The following is a 13987-nucleotide window of genomic DNA, read 5'->3' on the forward strand; positions in this document are numbered from 1 at the left end:
TCTCGTGTCACCCCACCAGAGGGCGCTGTGCCCCCACGCTGGGGATAAGATTCTGAAGGGATGCTGCTCAGAGGATGGGGACGGCCACGCACAACTGTCCCCATCCCATATCGCAGCCCTGCTCTCCCTGCTCCAAGCTAGCAGCACCCTCACGAACGGAGCGGGGCCGTGGTGGCAGCAGGAGGCACCTGCCTGACCCGCGGCTGCCGGCCTAAGGCTGAGCTGTCCCTGTGCCCTCCCCTCGCCCCCAGGGGAGCAGAGCGGGTCCCCTCCCCACCATGCGCTGGGTCACGTTGCAGGCGGTCACTGGAGAGGAGGCGCTGGTACAGCCTGCCTGTGATGGAGACCTTGCCCGCACGATCTCTATCATTTCCTAGCCTAATATTTCCTTCTGACAGAGGCTTTTCCAGGTGACTGCACTGCTGATGCCGCCTGGGTAACAGCTGAGCTTTTTGCTGTTAAATGATGGCAAATCAGTCGAAGCTGAGGCCGGCTGCAGGCAGAGCCCTCCCGAGCTGTGCTGCATCAGGATTGCAGTGCCGGGGGCTGTGCGTGGCTGAGGGCTGTGAGCCACCCCTTGCATGGTGTGTACCCCTGGCATCCGCCCCTGTTCTTGGGGGAACCAGGATTGAGGTGCCTCCAGCCTCAGCCCCAGAAGGCTGTGCCTAGAAAAAGAGCCCTTGTACCCCTTGGGTGTCTCCAGTTATTGTGGAGGGAATCCCAGAGCCATGGGGAAGGGGCCCCCCTACCATACCCATGTGTCTGCAGGATGGGCTGCAGAACCTTTTTGCCTCCATGGAGGGCACCGAGGCAGCTGGGCTGATGGCAGCACTGGCGGACTATGGGAGGCCTTTCCCTGCACTCGTGGCCTGGCTTCTGGGGGCCGTGCAGGCTGAGGACGAACCCTGTGCCCTCCAGTAGTGTGCTGAGTTGCCGGGTCTCAGCCGTGGGGGGAGACGGAAGGATGGGGAAGGTGGCAGGGAAGTAAGGGCTGAGAAAAAGCCGGAGCAATGTACAAATCCCTTTATTTTATTAGTTTGTCAAAGACTAGTTCGAGCAGGATGGTCACAGCATGACTGCGAAGCCCCGGGCTGCCCTCTGCCTCCCCGGAAGGGCTGGGCTGAGTGGCTGGGGGCTGTGGCGGAGGAAGCCTGGGGGTAGGGGGGACAGGAGCACAGTACGGCAAGGGACGGGCCGGGGCGATGGCGTGCCCCCCATTGGGGTGCAAGCAGCAGCTCCTGGGACGTACCCGGGCAGCTTTGCCCGTGGGAGCTGTGTGCCCAGCGGCGGGGGGGGCAGCCCGGGACAGGCTCTGCAGCCCCCAGCCCCGTACTGGGTTTATTGCAACCCGCGGGCACGGGGCTCTCGGCTCAGTGCTGCGGGCAGCCCCGGGGACTGCGGGGCTTTGGGGTTTGAGGCGTGAGCAGCGGACACGAGGACGCATGGAGCAACGGGGCGCACCCTGGCACACAGACACTAATGCGAGAACGGGGGCCAGCGGGGCCGAGACACGGACGAGCGAGCGGTGGGGACAGCGGGGACGGGGCGGGGGGACGAGGCAGGGGGGTCCCTGCCCCGCACGCGCCTTTATACACGGTCGGCGGAGCGCGGCGCCTGCTCCTCCCGGTGCTGAAGTATTGCAGTCTAACTGATATGGCTTTAACTATGGGGCCAGAGATGCGGGAAGGGGGTCCCCTCCAACCCCCCGATGCTGTGGCACACCGGGCAGCCCCGGGGGACCCCCGTGCCCGGGGGATCAGGGATGGGGGAGCTGCGGGCAGGGCGCCTGGCTTTGTGCTTTGGGCTTTGCCCAGGGCAGGATGGGGCTGGGGATGGCAGTGCTGGGGACAGGGGCAGGCACACGGAGGCCTGCCCGGGCCCCCCGGCAGGTGGGGGAGTGGGGGGTGTGGGCAGAAGGGCAGGGCTGAGGGCACGGGGAGCTGCCCCGGGGTCTGGTGGGGCCTGGGGTGCCCCCAGCCCGATGCCAGGTTACATCAGTGCATTTGGTCCCGGTTCGCCCTGTCCGGCCAGGGACGCTCCCCTTTGGCACGGCGTGGTCAGGGGGCCCTGCCTGGACGGGATGGGATGGTTTGGTCTGGTTGGGGGACGAGGGAGGGGCAGGAGATGGAGAGGGGGTGCAGGGACCCCCCTGGGGCCAAGGGAACTGATGGAAGGGAGGGAGGGAGGAGGGCGCCCGTGCCCCAGAACCCCATGGCAGGGTCGGTGGCGCTGTTACTTCTTGAACATATCCTGCAGCGGGCCGGGCAGGTACTTGAGCACGGTGTCCAGAATGCTCTCCTCCTCCTCTTCCTCCTCGTCCCCGCAGCCTGCCGGGATCGCTTTCTTGGGGCGCGTCAGGCTGCCCTCACACGGCTGCTCCAGCGCTGCCTTCTCCTCCGCCTCCTTCTCCTCCTTCTTCTTCAGCCCATACTGTGGGGACACAGGCCCTGAGTGGGGCGGGCAGCACGCAGTGCCTGTGCTGTACCCGACACCCGTCACCTCTTACTCCCATCCCCCCAGCAGCACGGGGAGCCGTGTGCCCACCTTGTCACGGATCTGCTGCCGGACTTTCTCCCGCTCGGCCTCCATGCGGGCGTGTTTGGCTTTCCGCTCCTCCTCCTGCTGGCGCAGCGCTTCCTGCCTCTCCTCCTCCTTCTTCTGCGCATCGGGGTCCTTCTCCTCCTCGCCCCCCAGCATCTTCCCCATGTCCTTGGTGGCCCCTGCATAGCACGATACTCTCAGCCAGTGCCCAGGGGGCCGCAGCTTCCGCAGAGTGAAGCTGGGCAGGGAGCCAGCCTGCAAGTACAGCCCGGGGTCCCCTCATCCCCTGTGCCACCCGTGCCACGGCCGGCTGCGCTCGGGCTCTGGGTGCTGCAGGGACGGGGAGCGCCGCGGGCTGCCAGCACTGCCCTACTTCAGCGTCAGCCGGGGGAGACGCTGGCAGCTCCGGCACTGGCACCCAGGGGACCTGCTGGGGAATCCCACACCACCGGGAGAGCCGGGATTCCCCCACCAGGCGCTGCCGGCACCACTGACGGGAGCCCTGGAGGGCTCTGGCAGCCGTTCGTTCCCCCACAGTGGCCCTCCCTGACTCCATGCTGGGTCTGTTGTCACCCTGCAGTGTCGCTCCCAGGGGAGACGTTCCCACTCACCGCCCAGCGCTTGCTTCATAACAAAGTCCATGGTGCCGGTGTGTGCGTGTGGCTATGCCAGTACCCAGCGCTCATCCACTGCTGTCCGGGCTCTCCGACCAGGGCCACCTGGGCACAGAGAGAGGGACACGGTTGGACATGCTAAGCCTGGGGTCCCCACTGCCCTGGCACACAGGGACTCGGCTTCAGGTGGATTTCCCAGCCTGGTGCTGCCTGTCACGGGGTGGCACGGGAGCACCGAGTACCACTGAAGTGGCACCCACAGTGCCACCAGCACGTCCCCCTGCATGGTGGGGGCAGACCCAGCCTGGGGAGCACAATGTGACCCTGTGTGCATGTGCGTGTGTCGCAGTGCTCGGGCTCTGCGGGTGGGTGGAGAAGAGGCTGTTGGTGGGTTGGGACTGTTTTTTGGGGTTGCAGGCGTGTGTGTTTGTGTGTTTGTGTGCTCCATGCATGTTTGCGCAGCTGTGCAGCTGTGTGTGCTCAGGAGGCGCAGTGACAAAGCTGTGTTTATGTGTGGGGCTGTATGCATGTGTACAGATTCGTGGGGTTGGAGCTGCGTGTGGCCACGCTGCGGGGGGTTCGCAGGCTGCTTGCAAGGTTTGTGCATGCGAGTTTGTGGGTTCACAAGCTTTGTGTGCATGGGCTTGCGTGTGTACAGCTGTGCAGGTGGTGTTTGCATGCTGGGTGCGTGTGTTTGCACACCGGTGGGCTGCATGCTGGGTGTGTGTATAGCACGGGGGTGTGTGTGTGCACCGCTTTGCAGCCTGTGCCGTGCGTGTGGGGGTGTTGCAGGCTGCTGGCACGCTGCGTGCGCGGGTGGGATTGCAGGCTGCGTGTGCACTGCGTGTGCATGTAGGAGTGCTGTGTGTGTGTGTGTGCGCGCGTGCCCTGCGTGCCCTGTGCGTGGGCGAAGGCTGTGCTGATGCTGCGTGTGCACTTCGCAGCGTGTGTGTGCCCAATGTGTGCCGCAGCCCCACGGATCTCCCCCAGCTCCCGGGACTCCCAGCGATGGGGGGAGTCCCTCCAGCCGGGGGTGCCGGGGAAGTTTGTTCCTCCCTGCGCAGGGGGGAGGATGCGTAGGGGACGCCGAGGACGCGGGGACAGAGGGGGTATACGGAAAACGGGGGGAGTGGGACACGGGCGCCACGGGGTGGGGAGCGCGGGGGCACCGCGGGATGTTGGGGCGCGGGGGGGGGGCGGGGGCGCACGGAAACGGAGGACGCAGAGAAGGGGGGAACGCGACATGCGGGGAACACCGCGGGTGCGGGAGCGCGGGGACACGGAGGACACGGGACGGGGGGAGGACGCACCGCGGCCGCAGGGGACACGGGGACGCGGCAACGCCGGGGGACCGCGGGATCCCCCCCCCCCACCGCGCTCTCCTCCCCCGGTGAATGCGGTTCGCCCCGCCCGGTGCCGCAGCGGCGGCGCTGTCCCTTCAGCACCGGCACTCACCGGCTCCGCCGCCGCTCTCGGCCGCCGCCGCTCCGCCCGCCCCGCCCCGCCCCGCCCCGCCGCGGCCCGCCCCCCGCCCGCCCCCCGCCGCACGCGTGGGCCCGCCCGGGGCGACACCCCCAGCCCCGCTCCGCTCCCGGCCCCGGAAAGGGGGAAAAGAAGGGACTACAGGACCCCGAATCCCCACAGCGGGACACCGCCGAGGAAACGCTGCCCCCGCCGGGATCCCCCGCTCCCGCAGCGAAGGGATGGGGGCAGCCGCCCCCCGGCGCGTGTTAATGCTTCACCTCTGCAATCCATGGGGCAAAGCCAGGCATTCCCCAGCCGCAGCCACCACGAGCAGCCCCCAGCCGCCCCTGCACCCCGCACTCAAACGGGGTGACCCCTCCAGCGCTGCACACCTGAGCCTCTGCACACCTGCCGGGCCTTAATGACCCCACCGTGACTAATTGCAGAGGTAATCTCAAAGTCCCTGACACATCGTTGCGCCCCCAGCACTCCCTGCATCCACGCAGAGCTCCCAGCCCCACATTTGTAGCACTGACTCCCCAGGAGATGCTGGGGATGTTCGGTGACCTTGTGGCCCCCATATCGCCGTGGCTGGGGCAGAGCTTGGGGTCTGCAGATACCGGGGCCATGTGCACGTCCCATAGCCCTGCAGAGCCAATGCCTCATCCATCAGCCCTGGGTTACCAGGAAGGAAACGAGCTCCTTGCAGATCAGTGGGGTTCTGAGCCTCGCTGTGGGGACAGCTGGCAAATGAGGTGAGGCCCTGCAGCCCTGTGGCTGCTCACGGCCATAGCCCCTCTGTGGGGCACACAGCGCCGGGGGAACCCCCATTTCTGTCCCTCTGCTTCCACGCACAGCACGGCTTTGGCACAGGGAAAGCACTCCAACACACATCCCTGCTGCTCACTGCTCCCTGCGCCCTCCACCTCTTCCCACGCTGACCGACTGCTCTGTTTTCCTCCACCACGGAAAAAATGCCCTCTGCCTCAGCTCCTGACCCTGCTGCAGTGCTGGGACAGGCCTAGGTCTGTCCATCCATCCGTCCGTCCGTCCGTCCGTCCGTCCTGCAGCACCCCGCTCTGCACGCTGACGTCAGCGCTCCCGGCAGCCGGGCGGTGGGCGGGCGGCACCGCTCCTATTGTATTAAAAATAATACAGCGGAGCACAAATTCATTACAGATAAGTGTGACAGCCAGGAGGAATTAACGAGCCCGTCTCTCAGCGCCTGACAAACGCCTCCTTTTGTTCCTGGGATGGGTCCTCGAGTCTTTCAATCTTTGGAGATGCTTCGGCTCATTGAGCGCAGTCCTCCCCCAGCAGCTCCCAGTGCGCCCAGGGACTGCTCCCAGCCACAGCTCTGGGACTGCACCCCAGCAGCGCGGTGCTGTCGGGTTATTTATGCTCCCCCCGCCCCCACCTCTGCAGAAAACACCGCTCGGCCCTCCACGTCGCACCGAGGGATTCAAAGTGGTTAACTCCATTTGCAAAGGCTTTGTTACGTCGGTTTTCCCTCGGCTGCAGCGTGAGGCGATGCGCAGAGTGCCGGCTTGGCGGCTTTTATCAGGTTGTCTTCTGGAGGTAATTGGGTTTTTCAGGAGCCTGTTTAAAATTCGTAACCCGGCCTCTTAAACAAAACAAAAACAGCGGTGGGGAAAGGGGGAGAGGAGGCACAAAGCAGTGGCAGCTGCAGCTCTGCAGAGGGGTCCCGGCCCCCTCTGGGCTGGCACCTGGCAGGGACAGGGCCGGGGATGGGGACAGAACCACGCATGCTGCAGCATCGGGTTGAAGCTGACCCTCATAGCGCAGCGTTTGAGTGTGGTTTGGGGCACGCAGAGGGCAGGGACGGCCCTGCCAACCCGGTGGTGACACATGGAGAGGGTCACAGGGTTCACCACCACACCGTGCTCCTGTTCCCTGCATTCCAGCCACGGATCCATCAGCATCAATGCTGTAGTGCTAGCTGCATCGCTATCGCAGCCCCTCGACATCCCTAATGCGGGTTGCCCAGGGGAGCACAGGGCACCCCCAGCCCGGCCCTGCCTGCTGCCGGGTGCTCCAGGTGCCACCGGTTCCATGCCACGGGGCACAGCGTGAGCTGCGAGTGGGTGGAGGGGAGATGCTGCAGCAGATGGTTGGCGGGGCCGATCGCAGCGTCGCACGCAATGAGGGACGTGCACATCCCCCGGGGGCCGTGTGCAGGAGCTGTGTGTGCACTGGTGCTGGCTGTGGGCTGGGGCAGCGGTGGCCAAAGGAGCAGGGTGTGAGGAGGGGACCAAAGCCATAGCCTCCAGCTGCTCCCAGCACAGTATCCCAAGGTACAGCTGCTCTGCCCTCCTGAGCTGCCCTGAAAGGCAGCCTGTGCAAGAGTGATGCGAGGGGTAGACGTCCCCTACGCTTGAGCTCTGCTTGTTGCCCTTCCCAGGGCTGACAGCCACCACAGCCCCATGGCTCTGCCACCTACAGCCCTGCCCGTGTCGGGGATACCAGCACCCTCCTGGCCGTGCACTGCAGCAGCAGCTCTCGGAGCATTGTGCGGCCGCTGCCTCTGTGCTGTGCATCGTTAAGCAGCGGCACTGCAGCCCCTCGCTGCTCATCCTGCACGGGCTGCATGTTAGCGGGCTGGGGGAGCGGCTGCCACTCACTGCAGTCTGGCAGCAGATTTTGCTTTGCTGCTTTCTGACCGCCGGGGCTGTACACCCGGCCCCTTCCCACCCCACACTGAATTCCACCTCCCCTATACAGCCTCTGTGCACTCAACCTCAGTGCTGCACCCGCACCGCTGCCCCCGGTTCGTACAGCATTCACATCCCGAGCACCGTGTATAAAGGCACACTTGCACCGCGTCCGCCCCATCAATATTTATGGCAGGCACGCACACCGCACAGCTCTGCAGGGGTTGGCATGGAGCTGGGCGCAGTGCACCCGGCACCGCGTGGGCAGCGGACAAAAGCCCCCACGCAGCCCATATCCTCACCCCATCGCTTCCTGCCCCAGCAATTGCCTTTGGGGGAGCAGCCATCCCATTCACATCCTGATCTACCGTCCCCGTGGCCCTGGCAGGAGCCATCCAGAGCCAGTGCTGATGGTGGAGGTGGCCAGGGCTGTGCAGGGAGTGGATTCTCGGTGCCCCCCAAGCTCCTCTCCCAGTCTCACTGCAGGGGTGGGAGCAGGGCACATGCCAAGGAGGGTGAGCTCCTTCCCTCCTGGGAGGGCCATCCCACTGCAGGAGAGCTTTGGGGGCCGAGGTGCACCATGGAACCAGGGACACCTTGACCTCTGACAGCAGCAGATGGCCACACACTGGGGGGCGCAGTGGCGGCAGGGGGGACATCTGGGTGGTTGCAGCATGGTGTGAGCAGGACGAGACCACGCTGGGAGCACTGGGAGTGTGGGGCCCTGTGCTGAGGGGGGGGCTAGGAGGGATGCTGCCATCTCCCCCTGCTGAAGCCACCCCCAGCCCGCCTGCGCGTGGGGTTTCCACTGCGGTGTGACGCCGGATGGGCACGGCGCCGCTCCAAGAGCTGCTGGGGCTGTGGCCAGGAAACCATTCTTGGCTGCTGCCAGTGGGGTTTGGCTCATACCTTGCCCATCTGGGGGCTTTCAGAGGCAGAAAAAAAAAAAAAAAAAGAAAAGAAAAAGTGAAAAAAAGGAAAAACAAACCGAAAAAACCCGTCCCTGTGTCCCTGCACCACCTGCAACATCACCAGCAGCTCCACGCCTCACATCCACCCAAACCGAGCCTCTCCAAAGCCAGAGCCTACCTTGGTGTGCGCAGTGTCCGTGGCCTTCAACACCTAACGCAGCGCTGCGAGGGGCTGCCGGGGGCGGGTGGGCATCGCAGGAGGGTGGGCCTGCAGAGACACCGATGGCAAAAGGGTCAGTGATGGAGGACCACCCTCTAACGCATGGGGTGCTGGGGCAGGGGACAACAGGACGGGTGATCGCACCGCCCCCGATACCAAGCTCTGAGGGTGGGAGTGATGCACAGAGCCACCCCAGGGGTGGGCAGGGAGCTGGCAGCCGTCAGGAGGTGGCAGCGTGGGGGTCTGTGCCCCTCTTGGACCAAGGACATGGCTGCTGCTGGCCGAGCTGCAGACAGACACCTGGCAGTTCGGATGCCTTCATTAATTATTGAGAGGGCTCTCAACTCTTGGAGGGTTTTAAGAATTCGCATTAACTCTGCATTCCTCAGCTTTCAAGTGATGAATTTCTTCTTCAGAGGACATAACAGCGAGTTAAAGCAAGCGGGCAAACAAAGGCTGCAGTCCGAGAGATCCTCCTCAGGGAGCCCAACTTCAGCCCAACTTCAAAAAGCTTCTGCCTGGGCTTCTCCTTGTCCCTTTGCTGAATGTCCTTGGAGTGCCCCCGTCATGCTGGGGAGGCTCAGGGGATGCTCCTGGGGGTGGGGCTGTGCAGAGACCTGGGCATCATCTCCGAATGATTCCCCATGGTGCCACCCTGGTGCGTGCCATGAGTGCGACATGGGCTGTGGGATGCAGGGAGCGGGTTCCTGGGGATGTCACAAGTGTGCCCTAACACAGAGTCACCTCCTTTCCTGCACCCCAGGGAGGGGGGGGGGGGGAGTTAGCAAATTGTAGTGAATAATGACCCAGGAGAGAAGGGGGGGAGACAGATGCTGGGAGAGAGTGCTGGGTTTGGGGACATGAAGCCGGGTTCGGGCACGCTGTGCTGGGTTGGGGGATGCAGTGCTGAGCCTGGGCACACAGCAGCAGGCAGGCAGTCACCCCTCACACTCTGGTGGGACCCCCATGGAGACCCCTGAAAGGTGGCTGCATCCCCAGGAAGCACAGCGCTGAGCGCTCAGCCTGGGAAGGGCTCGGCGGCAGCGTGAAGGTGACCTTTGCTGGGGACAAGCGCTGCCTCCTGCGGGATGTGGGAAGAGTCGGAGCCGGGTGGGATGGGATGCAGAGCACCGAGGCTGGGGGCAGCCGGGTTTTTGGGCAGCTCAGCGCCAGGGAGAGGAACTGTGCTGGGACAGGATCAGTCCCTGCTGTGCCGGCTGTGTTCTGCGGTGCACATCAGCTGCTGTTCTTTGCTGAAGCCTCGGAGCGTGGTCAGAGCTGGGCACTGCCTGCATGGGGATATGGGGAGGTTCAGCCCTGGGGGGGTACTGGGGGCCATGCTGGCTGGGTCATCACAAGGCACTGATTTTGGGGCCAGATCAATGTGGCTGTTATTTATTTATTTGTTTTGTTTATGTCTGTCTTTGTAATGAGCAGAGCTGGCCAGGATCACCGAGCCATATCTCACCTGGACAGATGGGGACAGACAGCAGCTCTGGCTGTCTGTCAGTCTGCCTGTCCAGGCAGTCAGACACCAACCACAGCCAAGGCAGAGGTGAGGTAAAGGGAAGGAGGATGTGATCACACCAGGACTGCCCTGGATTGGGGCTGTGGTGCACTTGGAGCTGGAGGGGCTGCTTTTACCCAGCTCAGGGTATGGCTGCAATATGCGGGGCAGAGTGATGGAGATGAGAACACCTCCTGTTCATGGCACCCCATGATCATAGCCAGCCTTGTCCAGCCCCTGGGATGCCAGAGGGCAGCTTGGGGATGGGGAGAAGAAGGGTGCATGGGATGGGGCCAAAGGAGAAGCTGTGTGACCTGCTTGGGGCTGGCAGCAGCCTCGTGCCCAGGCGCTGTGTAGTGAGGTGGGAAGGCACAGAGCCTCTGCACTTTGGGGAAATACCTTCACAGCACAGTTGGGGTAGCAGTGCCCTCCCTACCTGTAGGGATGCAGAGGGCTGCGTCTGAACCAAACCCCAAATCTCCTGTCCATGGGCCAGGGCAGGGGTGGGAACTACTGCTGCAGGGCTGTGCTGATGGGTGATTCTGAGCACTGGATGGTTATTTTTGCAGGAGGCGGTCGCAACAGTTGGCCAGGGATGGGGCTGGTGGCAGGAGAGGGCACCTGCAGCACGGCGAGGTGACAATGACTCCTGGGGAGTGCAACTTGGACCATGTGGCACAGCTCAAAGAGCCCAGAGAGGTGTGTGGTTGGGGCTTCTGCAGGGCCTGGGCAGTTGGAAGGGAAAGCTCCTGGGATGGGCGAGTGGAGCGCTCACGTGAGAGCGCGGCTGTTTACTCTGGCTGAGCAACCTGATTGCTCTCTATAAATACACCCGGCGAGTAAACACCAGGGAGGGAGCAGGAGCATTTAAACTCATGGTTGATGCTGGCAGAAGAACAAATAGCAAGGTCTGGCCAGGAACACACAGAGCTCCTGTGGCTGGCTGTGCAGTCCTGTGCCTGGACAGGACAGCCTTGGGGACAGCTGGGGCCCCTCGGTGGGGATGGCACTGTGGCACTGCTGCTGATCCGAGTGGGGCACACGGGTGCCCAGCAGAGGGTTCTCCGCAGACAGACAGTAGTACCCAACCTCTGCTGGGTCTCAGCTCATGTGCTAAAATCATGATGGGAAACTCAGCGCAGGTCCCCAAAGGGCTCCTGATGAGTGGCACCAGGCCTGGCGAGCTCTGCCTGCCAGTAGGCAGTGCCCAAACCCAGGGATGAGCCGAAGTGTGAACCGCAGCCATCCTCCAGCGCTGCAAGGCGTTAAATCGCTCTGTCTGGTTGGGGTCATTTCAATAGTAATGCTCTCGCACAAGGCAATCGGAGAAGCAAACACTCAGCCCACAGCCAAGGGACATTTTTCTGTGCCAGTTTATCTCGGCTGAGCTCTCACATCTTCCCCAGCTTTGTGGAGAAGCCCTGAGCCATCAGCCCTGTTCAGAGCGAAGGCACCAGCCCTGCTTTGCTGCTCTGAATCACCACGCCGGTGCCTGGGGCAGCAGCTGCCCGGTCACGCTCCCGCCGTGTGGGTGGCACTGCCACTGAGTGTTGCCAGGCCTGGGTCATGGTGGCCACCTACCCTGTGTGCTGCTGGGGACGCTGCAAGGAGAGGGGATGGAGTTCGGGGTGCTGAGACCCCCGGAGGGTCGGTGCAGCAGGATGGCACCCCGGGAACATGCAATGGGGACGGCCCAAGAGGGGATGGCATAGCCGAGGGGTGCAGGATGGAGGGGAAGGTGGTGACGGGGAGGCACGGGAAGAGCCCGGCAGGGTACCAGGAGCTCCCTCCGGCAGGAGGCTGCGAGGAGCATCCTCGGGAACGGGCAGCGGAGGGAGCAGGTGGCCTCCTCTCCTTGCCCACGGCCGCGCTCCGCAGCCCCCCCTTCACAGTACAGCCCTGGGGGGTGACACCCCGGCGGTGACAGCTCTTCCCCTGCCACACGCACCACAGCCGCGGCCCCTACCTAGGCTTGCGGGGTGGCGTGGGGGGGGGCAGCCGGGGGGAGCAGCGCTCAGCCCGCATCCTGCATCTGCATCCCGCACTCCGCATCCCACACCTCGCATCCCGCACTCCGCATCCCGCTTCCCGCATGCCGCAGCCCCGCGGCCGCCGCCCCGTTACATAAGGCGGCGGCCCCGGGAGGCTCGGCGGGCCGGTCCCCGTGCCCGAACCGCCCGCCGGGCCCTGGCCCCCCCCTCTCCGAGCTCTGCGGCACGGCGGGCCCGCCCCCGGCCCCAGCCCCGGCCCCGCTCCCGGCCCCGCACCCACCTGGTTCAGCACGGCGCGGCGCGGTGCGGTGCGGCTCCGGTCCGCCCCGTCCGCCCCCGGCGTAGGGAAGAAGGAACCGCCGCCGGAAGGGAGGCGGGAGCCCTAGCGGTACGGGGGGGCCCGGTGCTGGCTCCCCCTCCGCCGCACGGCCTCCCGGGCGGGGCCGGCTCCGTGCCCGCCTCCGGCCCGCCCCGTGCCCCCGGCGGCAGCCCCCTGCTCCCGGCGATTCCCCCCCCCGCTACCCGGTAATTGCTCCCGGTGCCCGGCAGTCGCCCCCGGCAATTGCCCCCCTGTACGCAGTCATCCCCCCCAGCAGTGCCCATCCCTCCTTCCCTCCCATTACCCGGCCATGTCCCTGGTGCCCATCAATCCCCACCAGCAGCCACCCACCACTACCCCCCGTGCCCCTCAGTACCTGTCCTTGATCCCCAGTTCCTGTCCTTGATCCCCACCAGTTCCCCCTAGCATCTGCCCATCCCTCCTGATCCCCCCCTCCTACAGCAAATCCCCACTCAGTGTCACCCCCCAGCCAGGGCCCAGCACTTTGCTCCCCCAGACTCAGTGCATCCTTCTCCCACGGCTGCTGTCTCACACCATGGGGACAAACCCCATTGCTGGCCATGAGGTTGTGTGGGTGCCACCTGCGATACGGGGTTCTCTGGGCCCGTTAGGTATTGGGTGCACCACCCCAGCAGGCAAAACACTGTGGGATCTCCAAAATCTGAGGTCGGATGAGCAGGGCGAGTGAAAGGGATGGGGACCAGGACCCTCGGCTTTGTTTCTGCAATAGGTTCAGCCTATTGGCACTGCTGATCTCCCTTTGGAAAATAGGTTCCCTCCTCTCTGCCCTGCAAGGGGCACAGGATGGGCACACTTTAATGCAGCACAGCCCCGTGAGGGTCTGATGCTCACATTTTCCTTCCCATAGCATCCTTCACCCCCTGGGCACAGCAGCGTGGGGTCAGCCAGCCCCACTGCCTTGCGTGCCATGCTGCTCGTCGCACCGCCGCCGCTTGTCACAGCCTTCATGCAGGGATGGTGCGGGCTGGAGCTGCTGATGAATAAATCAATCCCCCTCAGTGCTGAGGCTGCAAAACACGGCTGTGAACAGAGGAGCAGCACTTGGGCCGTGGGCCCGATGGCCGGGGAGGTGCAGCTGCAAATCCCCCGTGGGGGCACCGCATCCCAGGCAGCTGAGTGGGAAGCTCTGATTGCTTTGGTGCCATGATTTATTTATCGCAGCGCTCCATCGGCGGGCTCACACGCTCTGCCCCACATTCTGCCTGGATTCTCCTGCCTGTGGATGGGAGCGATGGTGGGAAGGAGGACTGTGGGTGCTGTGGGTCCCCCTGCTTCTCCACCGTGCCGCGTTGTCATTGTCAGCCTGCTGTCACCCAGCTGCCACCGCCGTGCCAAGGAGCCTGCACCCCTCTGTGCGAGAGGAAGGACGGCGCTGTGCCGTTGACCTTTCCCCAGCTCTGAGAGCACTTTAAGGCTCAGCCAGGCTCCTGCTGCTTCCCCTGCACTGTGCCAAGAGCAGCATCATCCTGTGCCCTGTGCTGACGTGAGGACAGGAGGAGGTGCTGGGACACCTCTGTGTCACCCCAGGGCCACACTCGCTGCTGGTGGCTCTGGCTTGCCTTTGTCCATCACCTCCAGCTGCCTGCACCGGAGGAGATGGAGCTGCAGGGTGCATTCTGCTGCCGTGCTGCTCATAAATAAACCCTGGTAATGAGTTGGGCTCTGGTAGATGGGCAGGTGGGGCAATAATCCCCCGATTAAGTGGA

General features: G+C 64.3%; 2 protein-coding genes across 3 annotated transcripts; both read right to left on the reverse strand.

Annotated features, from left to right (window-relative positions):
- Positions 1-1008: 1008 nt before the first annotated feature.
- On the reverse strand, positions 1009-12284 carry CPLX2 (complexin 2). Of its 2 annotated transcripts, XM_015293891.4 has the most exons (5): positions 12201-12284; positions 8381-8470; positions 3153-3260; positions 2545-2720; positions 1009-2430 (listed from the first exon to the last, which is right to left on the reverse strand). In XM_015293891.4, the coding sequence occupies exons 3-5, from the start codon at positions 3181-3183 to the stop codon at positions 2233-2235; spliced, it is 405 nt and encodes a 134-aa protein (XP_015149377.1). In that variant the 5' UTR covers positions 3184-3260; positions 8381-8470; positions 12201-12284; the 3' UTR covers positions 1009-2232. The 2 variants fall into 2 exon arrangements, with proteins under 2 accessions (XP_015149377.1, XP_015149378.1); XM_015293892.4 differs by lacking the exons at positions 8381-8470; positions 12201-12284 and adding an exon at positions 4611-4653.
- LOC112533408 lies at positions 4693-8471 on the reverse strand. Its single transcript, XM_025154973.3, has one exon. It carries the CDS (start codon positions 7211-7213, stop codon positions 6245-6247), a length of 969 nt encoding a protein of 322 aa, XP_025010741.2. The 5' UTR covers positions 7214-8471; the 3' UTR covers positions 4693-6244.
- Positions 12285-13987: the final 1703 nt, after the last annotated feature.

Source organism: Gallus gallus, chromosome 13, assembly GCF_016699485.2.
Source record: "Gallus gallus isolate bGalGal1 chromosome 13, bGalGal1.mat.broiler.GRCg7b, whole genome shotgun sequence".
Classification (NCBI taxonomy): domain Eukaryota; kingdom Metazoa; phylum Chordata; class Aves; order Galliformes; family Phasianidae; genus Gallus; species Gallus gallus.